The sequence below is a fragment of the Hyperolius riggenbachi genome, chromosome 7 (genome assembly GCF_040937935.1).
Source record: "Hyperolius riggenbachi isolate aHypRig1 chromosome 7, aHypRig1.pri, whole genome shotgun sequence".
NCBI lineage: Eukaryota > Metazoa > Chordata > Amphibia > Anura > Hyperoliidae > Hyperolius > Hyperolius riggenbachi.
The window spans coordinates 269,397,659-269,413,651 of NC_090652.1; the positions used below are offsets into that span (position 1 = coordinate 269,397,659).

At 43.7% G+C, this 15,993-nt stretch overlaps 1 protein-coding gene across 21 annotated transcripts in view; it reads left to right on the forward strand.

Annotated features, from left to right (window-relative positions):
• BAZ2B (bromodomain adjacent to zinc finger domain 2B) overlaps positions 1–15,993 on the forward strand; it is a 240,185-nt gene that overhangs the window by 179,016 nt on the left and 45,176 nt on the right. For 15 of the 21 annotated variants that reach the window (XM_068245688.1, XM_068245677.1, XM_068245686.1 and 12 more), the window contains 4 exons: positions 2,080–2,145; positions 5,418–5,483; positions 11,545–11,589; positions 12,040–12,066. In XM_068245688.1, coding sequence (XP_068101789.1) covers positions 2,080–2,145; positions 5,418–5,483; positions 11,545–11,589; positions 12,040–12,066 — 204 coding nt within the window. The remainder of the gene's footprint in view (positions 1–2,079; positions 2,146–5,417; positions 5,484–11,544; positions 11,590–12,039; positions 12,067–15,993) is intronic. The other 6 variants (XM_068245680.1, XM_068245690.1, XM_068245694.1 and 3 more) reach the window with 3 other exon arrangements.

Here is a 15,993-nt window from a genome sequence, read left to right on the forward strand (position 1 = left end):
CAACAAACTATACACCATACATATGGTGTTCATTTGTATCGGTAAGTTTCGCAGCCTCTCCTGTTCCTTCCAGAATTATTTTGCCCTTGATCCCCCCCCTAAAAGGTCGCACAAATGTATTCACAAGATGGACAATTACATTGAAGTATGAAGACAGAAAACACTACGGTGACTTGAATAGGTATCTTCTATAATGAAATCTCATCTTCCTTATGAATGTTGCATTTGCTCTAATCCTCTTCTGCCTCCTGCTCCACACAATGCGGGGATACCTGCTTTGTCTGCCCCTAGGCCACATTTCTTGTAGCCCCCATTCATGTGCAGCAGCAGCCCTCCTATTCCATGTGCAGCTTCCTCTTACATGTATAGCACCCTGGCACAGCAGCCCCTCTCTTTCGTGTACATGAGCTCCCACCTTCCATCATGGTGCTCCTCTTTTGCAACCTACCTTTACAATATGCAGCCTGCACTTCCATATGCAGCCGCCCCTTTGTGCAGCAGCTGCCCTAATCCTGGGCCTGTGTGGCCTTTCCAGAAATCCAATTGGTCAGTGATGCTGCCCATCAAAGTGCTGGGCTAATGGTGAGCTAAGGAATGTTTGCAGGTGTAGGCTGGACCCAAACTTGACTTTCATGTACATTTTTATACCAGAAAGCCACAGGTGTTACAATTTCAAAGCTGCATATATAGAAAGGGGTGAACAGGCATCCCCAAAACACTGAACTGGATGTCTTTTTCTGGGGAGTTTGCAAACTTCGCTGTTAAGCTATAGAAGATTTTATTTTAGGAACAGTTTAACTCAAAGCTAATATACATTTTCATAAGTACAGAATTGGGCTCAATTCCAATCATCAAGTTCTTTTTTTGCATTTCAACGAGAATATATATCTGGTGATACACAATCAATGTTGCTGCAGTTTTGTATGTGTTGAGCAGTAGAGACCTAGTGGTGTTGTGAGATGCACAGAGTATGGAATCGCACACCACAGTCGAGGTGCTGAACCGTGTTAAAAGTCCACAACAAATTTCCAAAGGGTTCGCACACTCTTGGATACCAAATCCTGTTTATTCAAAATGCGTGACACACCATTCCAGAAAACCAACGAATCGTTTCGGGGCCCCGCGGGGTCCCCTTTGTCAAGGTAACAGCACAGAATGGTTAACACGGGTTAACCATTCTGTGCTGTTACCTGTTACCTTGACAAAGGGGACCCCGCGGGGCCCCGAAACGATTCGTTGGTTTTCTGGAATGGTGTGTCACGCATTTTGAATAAACAGGATTTGGTATCCAAGAGTGTGCGAACCCTTTGGAAATTTCTAGTGGTGTTGTGGTGAACATTCAATCAGATTTCTGCTGACATGTCATCAGTATTGAGTGGTGCGTGGTGGTGAGACAATCAATACATTCCGATCGATCAGTCTGTGAAATATCTATGGTTTCACGTTTGGTATATATCACGTAGTATATGCCAGGCTTAAGATTGTGGGAATTCAGCGCAACAACTTTCCTCTATAGCTGGAGAATAAGATTTGAGAAAATGTATTCTAAGTAAAGTCAAATCTTTGTTATCTGGACCCTACAGGAATTACCTTGATGTAACTCAGGTTTATTACTGTATAACATACTGTAAAAGTAGCTTTATGGATCCTGCAAGGCTGATCTTTTTCTCTAGTTTACCATTAAAGCAGACCCGAACTTTTGCACAGCACACGATGAAAAGTTTTCATTCCACATATTAATGCTGTAAAAATCCACTGTTTATTTGGCTACATCAGAGTATAATTAGCCTTAACAGTAGCTGGGAATGAGAGTGCTGTGGCTCTGCCTGTACAGGAAAAGACTGAGGCTTAACCTTTTCTGTGCTTCCTACACTGTTGATCCAGTTAAAACTTCAATTTTTTTAGGATTTCTGTGAATTGTAATAAAGAACTTTTTCTTCCCTAAAGGTTATCATGCTGTGTCTAATCTTTTAAAGTTTTGAGTTTAGAGTTCTGGAAAAGAGTTTACATTGCTTATGTTCATATAACTGATACTGTCTTTTATATAACTGCTTTATTTTTTGATTTTGATTTTTTTAGGAAAAAATAAAAAGAATTGAGCAGATTCGAATGGAAAAAGAACTCCGCGCCCAACAAATTTTAGAGGTAGCGAAATATGTTTTTTCGCCATTGAGCACTGTGATGTCAGGCTGAGTATTGCACTTTAGGAGCATGTATTGCTGCAGTTGGTGTGTTTGATTTGCAAAGCTAAAACTGTGATATTTGTTGCATGTGTGTCTGGAGGAGTATCTCAGTGTTGCTGTTATTTATTATTGTTATTATTGTTATTTATCACTGAAAAAGTATTACAGAAAAATGATAAATATGAATGCTTATTTTAACACAGTATATTACAGTCAGAATGCCTCAAACTATCAACATAGACTGTGGTTTAAAGGACTACTATTTGCAAAAAATTGTAAAATTTAAAATACATACATAAACAATGTACATTTCTCCCAGCATAAAATGCAGTATAGATTTTTTTTTTCTTATATTGCTGTCACTTACAGTAGGTACTGAAAATCTGACCGATTTTGGACTGGTCCATCCCCTCATGGGGGGATTCTCAGTATTCAAACTGTGCAATTCCACGGTAGCAGTGCCAGGTATTTTGTATCCTGGAGTTTGCCGGTGCCGAGCCTCGACCGGATTGCTTCACACGGTCTCCTAGTAACGCTCAAAATGAATCATGAGGCGGCACACCACTGGCTGCAAATATGCTTGTATTGAGAAACAGAAGCACTACATGTTACGGAAAATCCTTCATCAGGTGCATAACCAATATGCACCTGATGAAGGATTTTCCGTAACATGTAGTGCTTCTGTTTCTCAATACAAGCATATTTGCAGCCAGTGGTGTGCCGCCTCGTGATTCATTTTTAGGATTCTCAGTATTCCCTTTATTCTTTACAAAAGCACTATATAGAAGGGATCTATACAAAGGTGTCAGCTAGTTTCCCTAACCGCTGCACACTATTTGGGAAGCTGGACTTAACAACTGCTGTTCACTAAGTACTTTTGTAAATAAAGAGACTCCCCCATGAGGAGATGGACTGTTCCAAAACCTGCCAGATCTATCAGATTTTCACTACATACTGGGGACAGCGACATAGGAAAAAAGTAATTTACTATGGGCTCGATTCAGTAAACCGTGCTAAGTGTTAGCACGCCTGTGAAAAGCCCTATATCATGCCTAAAGTTAGTTTAGGCATGATAAATTCACATCTAAAGACTTTAGGCGTGATAACTAGGGTGCTAACTGGGTTAGCACCCTTTACTAAATTCACATCGCGCGCACAGTCCCGCACGCAAAACTTTGCACGCGCACCGCAATAACAGTGCACCCGATGCGCCTATAAGGTCGCATTGGGTGCGACCTTAATGTCGCACCATGTGATGTTAAAGTCGCACGCAATGCGACCTTATTGGCGCATCAACGCACCATTTTCGTCGCACCGCGATGCGACATTTCGCGCACACCGCGCTGTGGTCACGCAAAGTTTTCAGTGGGGGACTTTGCGCGCGATGTAAATTTAGTAAACTGTGCTGACCCAGTTAGCACCCTAGTTATCACGCCCAAAGTCTTTAGGCGTGCTAACTGAGTTAGCACCGTTTACTGAATCAAGCCCTATGCATTTTACTCATGGAGATATGTACATTATATGTATGCATTTTCAGTTTTACAATTCTTCATGATAGTTGTCCTTTGATAATACTAATTAGACATGAAGTTTGGGTGCTAAAGGCTACTCCATGTATTTATTATAAGGAAGGCTTTAGTCTATTGTCCATCCCGTTCTGGAATAACGGGCCTCTGTACCCCCAATGTGATTTTCTATACCTTTAACTCGGAGGCTATGCTGAAAATGATAGCCCTTTGCTCCAAGTTGCCCTTTAAGTGCTGTAAAATCTATGATCCAGACTGCTCACTCTGACCACTAATCTGCTGCAGGTAGGAAGGTTTCCTAGTAACAGCTACTATTAGAGATGGTCAAAGAGATGCCAATAGTTCCAAGTAGATGCGGGATTATGCAAAGTTTAAATGCAAATTTATGTGGCATGGTTTGATTGGTCCATTTTCAAGCTGCATGTGTTTACATACAGAATTTGGATAATCCTGCAGCAACTTGGAAACATTTGCATCTCTTTGACCATCCCTAATAGCCACCCACCTCTTGTAACTGCTCATAGTTACCAAGTGAGGGTCTTTAATGACCCATTCACACTTGTCATTATGTTTGCAGCAGTAAATGCATCAGTTGTATCTGCACATCTTAAGGGGGAGCTCCAGGCAGTCATAAGTAAGCCCTCAGGGACAGTCTTTCTACTACTTCCCTGAGGAGAGGACCAGGGGCGTAACTATAAATCACGGGGCCCCACACCCTTTCCCTTGTATACCCCTTGGGGCCCTCACAGCCTGGGGGCCAATCTTGCAGGGTCAGAAAACAAGTATGGGCGTCGTAATCTTCACATCCATAACAAGTGTATCCACAATAACACTTGATCTGAAGGACGGTCCCCTTTATCAGAGGGAGTGTTGTAGTAGCAGTAGCAGTACGGCCTACTTAGCGCACCCTAGTGGCTGCAGCTCTGGCGCTTTGCATCCTCCAGATGAAAAGCTCAGTATAAATGCCATTTTTCTTTCCTAGTTTAGACCTCCTTACAGCTCTGGGCCCCCCTGCGGTCACAGGAGCTGCTCCTGTGTAGTTACGCCCCTGGAGAGGACATCATGTCACCGGTGCTGCTATGGATCTGGTGGAGGGAATATGCCTCGGAGCATAATCACACATTCTGGGCACTGGCAGAAGTTGAAGGAGTGGGAGCCCGACCTCTTATTCTTCTGGAGAATGACATATTTACAAGGGTGGTTGTGTAGCAGGTGTACAGCATGGCAGGCATACCTTTGTGGGAGAAAAAATATTCGGAGTTTCCCTTTAAAAAACACAATAAAAAGAATGCAGAACCTCCCTTACCCAAAGCCAGATATTCAGTCGCTTTGGATGAATTCAGAAACTACAGTAGAGATTTTCCAGGTTGATTGATGACCGCTTATTAAAGACATAAAGAGACCAAATTCTAGCCTAGGAACACGCTGTTTCTGTAAGCTAACAATGCTTATAATTTGATTGAGAGTGATGTGCCAGTAGCATCGTGTTAGTATAAAGGCTGTTTGACCTTTTGTTGCTCGCCCATTATTTAAATGGCAGCCGACTAAACATTAGCATGCAGGAGAAGCTCCTCGGCATTGTCAGCGGCGTCCTGTATTGTTCTGTTCCCCCCAGTCAGGGCAGCAGGCTCTTCTCAAGCATCTGATAGCATTGCTCACATTGCACTGGTGTTGTTGCATGACCTTGAGACCTGTTTTGCATGCACAGGCTAAAAAGAAAAGGAAAGAAGACGCAGCAAATGCCAAAATAATGGAAGCCGAGAAACGGATAAAGGTTAGTTTAGATAACGAGCGTCCTTTCTGACTTTTATCACTGTTTGTGGCTTGATTTACCTCAGCGCTGAGATTTGCTCGATATGCATCTACTGAGTTGGATGATAAACTGCACAACAAGAGGACCTGTCACTAAAATTGCACCTAAAGTACCCCAAAACCAAGGTAAAATCTATGAAATGAAGCCCATGGTAGGCTAGATTAATTTTTCAGAAGGGTCCTGCTGCTTCTCCTCATGTCTTTGAGGTCCCCCGCCCCTCTCCAGGCCGCTGCAGCTCCCACGGCATCCGAAAGTTTCCCCTCGAGTGGCACAGAGCCGTTGTGAAGTGTGCAGGCACGAGTTTCGTGACCAAGCACTTGCTGCCTCTGTGCTCTTGTGAATTGGACTTGCGCCTCCGCAGTTCACATTCTGTCGCTAGGGTGAGCTTCTTGTTTTTCATATTCAACCGAAGGTTTAAGTGGAATATGAAGACCAGCAGAAATGCCGGGGGGGGGGGGGGGGGGGGCAGAGGACAGCAAGCAGTGGCAGCACACTTGTACAATGTGAATTAATTTACTTTACTTTATTAATTTATCTCACCATGGGCTTCAGTCTTTTTTTGTCCCCACTTTAACTAGTACTTTAACTCATATGCTTTAAAGATGGCACCCAACCTGTGTGTCACCTCCCCTGGTAATTTTGGCTCTTACGGCTCAGTACCGTGTGTTTTCTCTTTTTGGAGACACCTGCCTGTGTGCCATGCAGCTGAATAGTCCTTCGCCCCATCCTCAAAACCTAGAATACCTCCTGTAAAATAATATTAAAATACCATGCAGCTGCTACAGAAAAATTCCCTTTGGAAAAGTCAATCGTGTGACCCTCCAGCAAGCATACAGCTGGCAGCAGAGTGGGTGTTCCTTTCTAGAGAGCAGCTCTTATACTCTAGCTCCTCCCTCAGCTGCTGAAAGATTAACTCTTTGTGGTCAGCACTGCAGCTACAGAAAATTCTTATCATGTTGAAACTTTGTGCTGGCAATAGATAGTCTCTTAGCAGAGCAGGGAGGAGATAAGCTTGGTCAGTTGTTCTGTGCTGACAAGGAAAGGCTGGTTACCCCCTCCCAGCTGCTCCCTGGAAGTTCTAAGTACTGTAAAATTGCAGATCAGCAGCACTGTCACATGACTTATGGGGGGGAGGGAGGTGTGGCCTAGTTACAGCAACAGCCGGGTCCTGAAGGTTGTTAAAGGAAGCCTGCTGATTGGGGCTCCAGAACATTGCAGTAGTGCGTGAAACGTCACTGCACTCATAATCAGCGATTTTACAGTATTTAAAGTGGTTTTACGGTTTATAACTTTTGTTGAAACAAAGGAAAAGGTGGGTTGAAGTCGCACAGTTCTATAGGGTTTAACTGTATGTGAATTTTGTTGGATGAACATCACTTAAATACCAACATGTATGTGTATATTCATCCTAAAACATCTTATTAAACATTCACAAAAACAAGTTGGCCTTTACAAGCACATCTTTAGAAAACTAGAGTATATAGTATACTATAAACTCATCCAATACAATGTAAATGTTGAAGATCATGCTAATCACACCCTAAAACGGTACTACACGGTGGAAAATTAAAATTCAGCCCCAGTTGCATGCCAGGAGCGCATGAGGCAGATACCAGCGAGCCCGTCCCTGCATCTGTACTCTCTCCTTGTACTCTGTCGCCAGTAATCACTGCCGTATGAAAATGTTACCAATATAGCAGCGAATACCGCCGACGGCAATAAAGCTGGAGACCAAACACAAAGCAGGGAGAGAGAGGATACAGGGACAGAGACGGGCTGGGCGGCATCTACCTGTCACTCTATTGGCTGGCTATAAATGCCGCACCCTGTATATATAAGCTTGGCCATATATACACAATGAACTTACACAGCAGGAAATATGGCAGCGCTTTCACACAAGAGTCTGCTTGATTGATTGATTCTGTGGACAGGTGTCTTTTATACAGGTGACTAGTTAAGACAGGTGTCCTTAATGAGGGTGACTAATTGAGTAGAAGTGTCTAACCACTCTGTGGGAGCCAGAACTCTTAATGGTTGGTAGGGGTTCAAATACTTATTTCACTCAATGAAATGCAAATCAGTTTTATTTAAGGTTATTTTTTCGATTTTCCTTTTGATGTGCTATCTGCCACTGTTAAAATAAACCTACCATTGAAATGATACTGTTCTGAGACTTTTCATTTCTTTGTCATTGGACAAACTTACAAAATCAGTGAGGGGTCAAATAATTATTTCCTCCACTGTATACCTGAATGATTTATCTGCATTGATGTGCAGAGCCCCACTGGACTGCATTACACACCTAGCACTCACTACAGGCAAAGGGGGGTGTTAGCTTCAGTGATAATATGTGCACAGATTATTACGTAATACACTTCCCCACGGCGGTGATGTGCCCCCACGGGGAAGGCATGTATTTAGATCCAGAGGGGCTTTGCATTTCCTCTGTAGGCTTGCAGTTCGGATGCATCCTTGAGCGCTGTCACTTATCTGTCTGTTTTTTCATATATACACAATATTGCCAAAGGTATTGGGATGCTTGCCTTTACGCACACAAAACTTTAATAACACCCTGTTACCTTTAATAGGGAGTGGTCCCACTATTTGCAGCTACATAACAGCTTTTTCTGGGAAAAAGCTTTTTCTTAACTCTTCTGGGAAAGCTTTTTCATTAAGTTTAGAAGTGTGTATGTATCTATTTGATTGAGATCAGGGCTGTGTGTGAAACAGGAAGGATCCATTCCCACAAAGTTAGGAGTAAGAAATTGGCCAAAATGTCTCTGTATCTCGAAGCATTCAGATTTACTTTCAGTAGAACCAATGCGTCAAGCACAACACCTAAAAGACCATAATCTACACCACATCATAATCCTTCCTCCATCATACTTCACACTTGGCACAGTGCAGTTAGACTAGTACGGTTTTCCTGGTATCTAGAATCACTCATCAGATTGTCAGACAGAGAAGCGTGATTTGACACCCCAGAGAATGTCTCCACTGCTGTAGAGGTCCAGTGGCAGCTTGCTTTACACCACTGCATCTGATGCTTTGCTTGGCACTAGGTGATATAAGGCTTGGATGCAGCAGCCCAGTCACAGAAACCCTTTCCATGAAGTTCTCTATGCACTGTTCTTGGGCTAATCTGAAGACCATACAAAGTTTGGGGGTCTGTAACTATTGACTCTCCAGGAAGTTGGCAACTTCTGCTCTGCTTTTAGTACGGGATGACATGGTCAACCACTTTGTGGTAAACTTGCTGTCGTCTACATGACTTCTACATTCTTAAAATACCACTAACTCTTGGCTGCATAATATTTAGTAGTGAGGAAATTTCACAAATGCACAGGTGGCATCCAATCACAGTACCACGCTGGAATCCACGGAGCTCCTGACAACAGCCCATTCTTTCACAAATGTTTATAGAAGTTGACTGATTGCCTGGGTTCTAGACTTTATATGCCTGTGGCCATGAAAGTGATTGGAATAACTGAAAACAATGATTTTTGGGAGGGACGAAACCCAATACTTTAGGCAATATTAGTGTATTTTCAAAAACATAGTGATTTAGTGCTAGTGTTTACTGCAGCAAGGGTTGACTCCACGTAAACATGTCCATTCAGTGGTCAATGATTTCAGCTTATCACATGGTTGAATCAAACAAAGTTTTTAAATACCAGTTAACGGTTGATTGGAAAAAGCTGTTCTTTGTATCTATCACTTGTGGACAGGAGATGCAGAAGATCAATGGTCAAAAAGTTTTGTACTCCATTGATCAGTGCAGAGTTAGCTGTGGTGGTGTTTGGTTTGACTTGTAGAAGAATTGCTGCTGAAATCTGATAACTGAGCCAGAAAAACAGTTGCTATTCATGGAACTAATTTACAGTCGGGAGGATATCACTCATTTGATACACCATGTAAATATGTTTTATTTAGTGTATCAGTGGCTTAAAATGTGGTTCTCTTGCATGGCAAAACTACAGGTCCCACAATACCCCTCCAGTTGTCCCGCCTAACCACAGATCCTTTTATAGCATTCAATAATAATCTAATTATATATATTTTTTAATAATTAGGCTTCTGAAAGGGGAGTTTATTAAGGGTATATATAGTACACAGTTTATATACAGTATACAGCATGATCTCTACGGTAGCTATACCTACAGCAATAAATCAGTTGCTGTTTTATTGCGGCATTGTTTTGCCATCTGCTGGCGACAAATGGAACTGCAGCTGCCCAGCCTTCCTATTTTTGTCTTGCAGAGTTTTGGGGGTATTCTGCTACATACATGATCCTCAAATTTTTAATATATATATATATATACTTTCATACATACATATATAATTGTAAGGCTCTTGACTTTAATGTCGGATTTCAGCCTTTGACCAAAGTTCAAATCCCAACTAGAAACAGTACGTAAAACAGTAAGGAGTATTTGGGCAAGGCTTCCTAATTATACTGTTCCTCCGTAATGTTCAATTTAAGTGGCTGCAGCTCTGGCGCTTTGAGTCTGCCAAGTAAAAAGCACAATATAAATGTTCTGTGTCTTGTCGTATATATATAATATGGCTGTATCCTGAAGCCCCATTGCCTGCTGAGGCAATAGTGCAATTGTACTGGACAGAGCTGTCCAGACCATTCCCATTTCCCATCCACATGATGCGGTTACAACAGAAGAGATTATCTTAGCTTCAGAAAATTCCTTATTTTATTATGAGACATTGCTGTGCTGGCAACAAAGAGTTTAATCTCTAATCAGAAGGAGGAGGTTTGGTGGTGGTGAGTGTAGACTCACCACCACCAAACCTCCTCCTTCTGATTAGAGATTAAACTCTTTGTTGCCAGCACAGCAATGTCTCATAATAAAATAAGGAATTTTCTGAAGCTACAGTGCTGTCCACAATGAATTAATATATGTTAATATCTATTGTATTTACCAGAATAAAAACATCTAAATCCTGACTCACATGACTGACTTTTCCAAAGGGAGTTTCTCCATATTGGCAGCTTTAAATATGAAAGTTGCATGAGTGGCGCTATAGGCTCATCTTAAATATAGGTGAATCAATTAAGGCTTTAATCCTGTGTCATATTTTCTCACTATCCCCTTCATAATAATTTTCAGTCCCTAGGAATTTTTAAAAAATCATAAAAACAAATATCCTCTGATTAACGTAAACCTAAACTTCAGAAATGTCACAAACGTTTCTTCTGGTTGAACTTTATGGGCGGATGTCTGTTTTAGTTCAACCAAACTATGTTCTTTAGGCAGACTCCCTAACATTGCTACTGCCTAGAGAGCACGCCCTAGTGGCTGCAGCTCTAGTGCTTTGAGTCCACCAGGAGAAAAGCGTAATATAAATGTTCTGTGTCTTGTCTTTGTCTAGTAATTCTGCTTCCTTCTACAGACATGCTCACTTTGCACAGACCATGGCATTGTCTGTGTGCCAAAAGCCGTAAAGTCCCTTTCCACACTCATCTGGCTCTCCTGTCTTTTATCACTGGCAACTCTTTTCCCTTACACATCCACACCACTAGACCAAACAGACAGTCGACCTTTACCTACCTAAACACTTGTTTATGTCAGAGGACAGTCTATGTTGTGTTCTGTTCTCCCTGACATCAGCCCATTCCTCTTCAGCAAATGTTGAAAAGGCTCAATAGAGTGCGCCTAGGCTTAACATAGGGAATGACATGCTATTTTTTGTGTTGTCTGTCCACACGTAAGATTCCAAAACCTATCAAATCAGTGAGGTAGGGAGAGAAGAAATATAGGTTAGGCTTTACTGGAAGAGAGACCTCACCCCTCCAGCCATCACCTCAGCAGCTTGATAACTAAACAAAGCTTCCAGAGCAATGTGTCTGTAGAGGGAAGGGAGCGGAAATGCTGATAAAATTACAATATTGTCAATATTCACGTTACTGGGAACACTGATAACAGCATGGAAGAAAATAATTTTGTATCATGTTCTTTTGGATGGTATGCCCTAAATTAAAAAGAGCTACTATTCTTTTCTTTTTAAGGAGAAGGAAATGAGACGTCAACAAGCAATCATCCTGAAACACCAGGTCTGTAGACTTCGTATCACTACCTTATATATTTATAGATATATAGATATATTACATATTATATTGTTACTCTTATAATTTCCCTCCCCCTTACCCCACCCACCCCCAGCGTATACTGTAGGCAGCCATTTTTTAAGCTAAGCAAATACTGTGCCATCTTGGCTTTTTCCTCACAGATCCTTTTGCTCAGCGTACAAAATGGCCGCCGGGAGTGTGGGCGGGACTATCTGTAAGCTACTTGCTGCTTGTGGGCTTATTTCCCTACAGCAGGGTGGCAAAGTACCTTTTTAAATGATTACTGCACCATGTACTTCCTGCTTACGAATTACTTGCCATGCTTTGGTTGTGGGGCTTTTGGGGTAATTTGATTTTTTTTTTTTTTTTGAATGGTTATTTGTGTAATCTGCATTTATTTCTGTTTCATAATGATGTGCCAACTCTTTCTGCCAGGAGTTGGAGAGGCATAGACTAGATATGGTATGGGTATGTTTATTTTTGTACGTCTTAACACCGCATCGTGATTTTTATTTTATTTTTTTTTGGTTGTGATCTGGTTGTCCTCGCAATGCATAAAGTGTAGCAGTGGCTGCTGTTATTGTACATTCTCCCCCCTGCATGGCTTAACAGTACAGTGCATTGCCTACATCTGCTAATTAACCCAGGACAGACTAATGCGTTCCAGGCTACATCACACACCGCTGACTAAAAATGAAGGCTGCATTTCTATTCATTGGCGGGCCGGGAGGGATAGATCTGGGCCATTGTTCCCTCTCGGTCATTTGCATAGCAAGAAATGTCATCTGCTCATCTAAATTCCAAGGCAGTTGCCGCTTTATTGACAAGCACACAAACGTTAAAAAGAGACCCTCCGACCTTGAGTAAAACCGCAAGCAAGCTTTTGTTACTTTATGCAATGCATCCAAGAAAAGTCAGTTGGATAAGCCTTATATATATTTTTTTTGTCATCCATGCATGTTTATCAGATATCTATATATATTGTATCAAATCCACTTGGCCTGTAAGTCAATACATACCAGTAGTGCCGCCTGTAGACACCTCTGTGTCTAGTGGTTCAATGGGGGTAATGCAGACCTGTTCATAAGACTGCTCTTAAAGGATACCTGAAGTGGGAGGGATATGAAGGCTGCCATATTTATCTATTTGTAAAGAGAACCCGAGGCGGTATAATAACATAAAAAGAAAACACACTACCTGATCCGGGGGCTAGCCGGATCAGGCAGCATACATTACCACTGCTCCCCCTCAGAGGGCAGAGGGGAGGAAGTGTAGGGCCAGTGACAGCTGAGAAGGGGCGTTTCTAACTCCAGAGTGGGCGTTCTGCAGGAGTGCTCCTCCTGCAAGGGCTTCCCCTTACACCTTTTAGCTGCTGACAAGCTTCTTGTCGCCAGTTTTGAGGGCGTGACAGCGCAGTGCTGGAGGGCAGAGAGCAGCACAGGGGGAAGGTGGGGACACAGAGTCACGTCATGGAGCAGGGAACATGCCTCTGTGTCCCAATTTCCCCTCTTGCGCTGTTGCGGGTGCATTTTAATCAATACTCAGTTGCCTGGCCTCCTGCTGATCTTTCATACATCAGTAGTGTCTGAATCACACATCTGAAACAAGCATGAAGCAAATGCAGGCAAGCTTAAAGAGAACCAGAGACGAAGCACACTCATGTATTTTACCATATAATTTATATGATTTATGATTATAGCTGAGTCACTCTTCTGTGATGTCTTTTCAAGCCCAAGCCTGCCCCCTTTTGGCTCTGATTTCCTGCTATGTATCCTCTTAGCAGGAAAGCAGAGGCAGATGGGGGCAGGCTTGGGCTTTAAAAGACATCACTTAAGACTGACTCCGCTATAATCATTTTGGGGCAAAGCTTGACTGAATGCTCAGTCAGGGATTCTTATCAGAGCTGATAACAAGAAGACTGAGCAGTGAAAGATGAAACAAAGAGCAGAGTAGGTGTTTACTGTCATGTTCCCATTGATATATATGGTAAAATCCATGAGGGTGCTTCGTCTCTGGTTCTCTTTAAGTCAAACATCTGAACTGAATGCTTGTTCAGGGTCTACAGCTAAATGTATTAGAGGCAGAGGATCAACAGGACAGCCAGGCAATGTGCATTGTTTAAAAGAAAATAAATATGGCTGCCGCCATATCCCTCTCAGGTCAGTTGTCCTTTAAGGTGAATCATAAGCACATGCCAATATTGCCAAATCATGTTAGTATTTTTCGACTAAGAACCTAAAAAGTTCCCATTTCTTGATGTGAATAAAAATGCTGCTTCAGTGCATTGCCTTCCTCTTGTGCTCAGGCTCAGGAGCACATTGCATGACTCGAGATAAACCTACGGATGCACGGCAGACTTTTCTCATCCAAAATGATTATTGGTGACAGTCTGCTCGGTTAACACGACAGGGGTCCACCAGCGTCAGGCTCTTTTTCTTCAGTAATTGGTTGTTTTGGAAAATCCTCAGCCTATTGCTGTTGTGGTGCGGCTCCTGCTCCTCTTCCTTGGTGCTCCCTCTCCATAGGTCAGAACATTCTGCTCAGCAGAGAGCCCGGCTTCTAATCTTATAATGAGGGATTGTTCATAAACTGTACCTGAAAAAAACCCAAACAATCCTTTCAGGCAACAGGACTCTTAACGTGTGTATGAGGAGGGATGAGGGCAGGGTGCATGATGGAGCGCCTATTAGTGGGTGAGGGGAGGGAGGGATGATGGCAGGGTGCATGATGGAGCGCCAGTTAGTGGGTGAGGGGAGGGAGGGATGATGGCAGGGTACATGATGGAGCGCCTATTTGAAGGCAGGGGGTGGAGGGATGAGGACAGGGCGCATGACAGAGCACCTATCAGAGGGCAGGGGGAGGTGGGATTAGGACTGGGTGCATGACAGAGCTCCTATCAGAAGGCAGGGGAAGGAGGGATGAGGGCAGGGTGCATGATGGAGCACCTATCAGAGGGCAGGTGGAGGAGGGATGAGGGCAGGGTGCATGCCATAGCACCTATCAGAGGGCAGGGGGAGGAGGGATGAGGGTAGGGTTCATGACAGCACACCTATCAGAGGGCAGGGGGGGAGGGATGAGGGCAGGGTGCATGACAGAGCACCTATCAGAGGGCAGGGGGAGGAGGGATGAGGCAGGGGCGGTGCCAGGGGGTGCTTTGGGGTGCTGAAGCACCCCCTAAATTTGTCCAAGCACCCTATTAGCACCCCCTAAAAAAACAGGTGCTGATTTTAAAAACATTTTTTCGTAGCAGCAATATGGTGGTGCCGCACTGCCGCTTTCATTTTTTGCCCAGCCCACTAGCCCAGCCCCGTCTGGCACTCACGCTGTGCCCAGGCTCCCTTGCTGTGTGCGGCCGCGGCGTCACAGACCGACTGACGTCAGACGTTCCGTGCGCAGCGCACGCTGACGTGACGTCACTCGGCCAGGCAGCATAAAACTGTGCACGCCGCGTGGTGTTGGCGTGGTGAGGGCGGAGCCGTGAGGAAAGAGGGAGCCAGCGCGGAGACAAGCGAGACTAGAGAGCGCGTCAGAGCCTGGAGAGAGAGAGAGGAGGACTGGAGTCTGGAGAGGAGAGCCAGTCCCATTGTGTGAGTCCCCCAGCCGGTTCAGCACGGGCATCGGGCGGGGGGGGGTATTTTGTTCACTTTTGCTGCGTCATTGCCTGCCTGGCTGCCTCTGATTGAGCCTATGTCCTACCATATAATTATGTATTTATGTATTTATATAGCACTGGAATGTACTCCAGCACTTTACCACACACCCGCTTTTGGCCACGCCCCTCTTTTTGTCCACACCCCTCTTTTTGACCACACCTCCTAAAATTTTTCGGCGGCAAAACCTAGCTTCCCCTCGAAATTATCCAGCACCTGCATAGAACCCCCCCCCCCCCCCCAAAAAAAAATCCTGGAGCCGCCACTGGGATGAGGGCAGGGTGCATGACAGAGCACCTATCAGAGGGCAGGGAGAGGAGAGTTCAGAACTTCTGCCAGGGTTTTTTTTAAATGTTTGTGTTTGGCTGAAGTGAGACTATATTCCATCACACTCTTTTCATTTCACTGGGGTCATAGACAGCAATACAAAAGTTGTGTGCCAATGTAATGTTCCCCCAGTGAGCCTTCTATAGATAATGGCATTTTATTTAGTAGTATGCATTGCACTATGGGGAGGGAGAAAGAGCAGAAAGCCAGCAGCATAATCAGTTGTCAGCACAGGATGGGGAATACCTGGAAAGACAGTCTGTCACCTGATCCAATCATACATGATGAGTTCGGGTGACAGTAATCTAATGCCTGCACAGGCTTTTAGGTGAGAGATCATTATGTTGCCCACCCTCAGAGACTGCCGGCGGAACAAGGAGATTCTGTTGTTTGTCTGCATGAGGTAACAGAA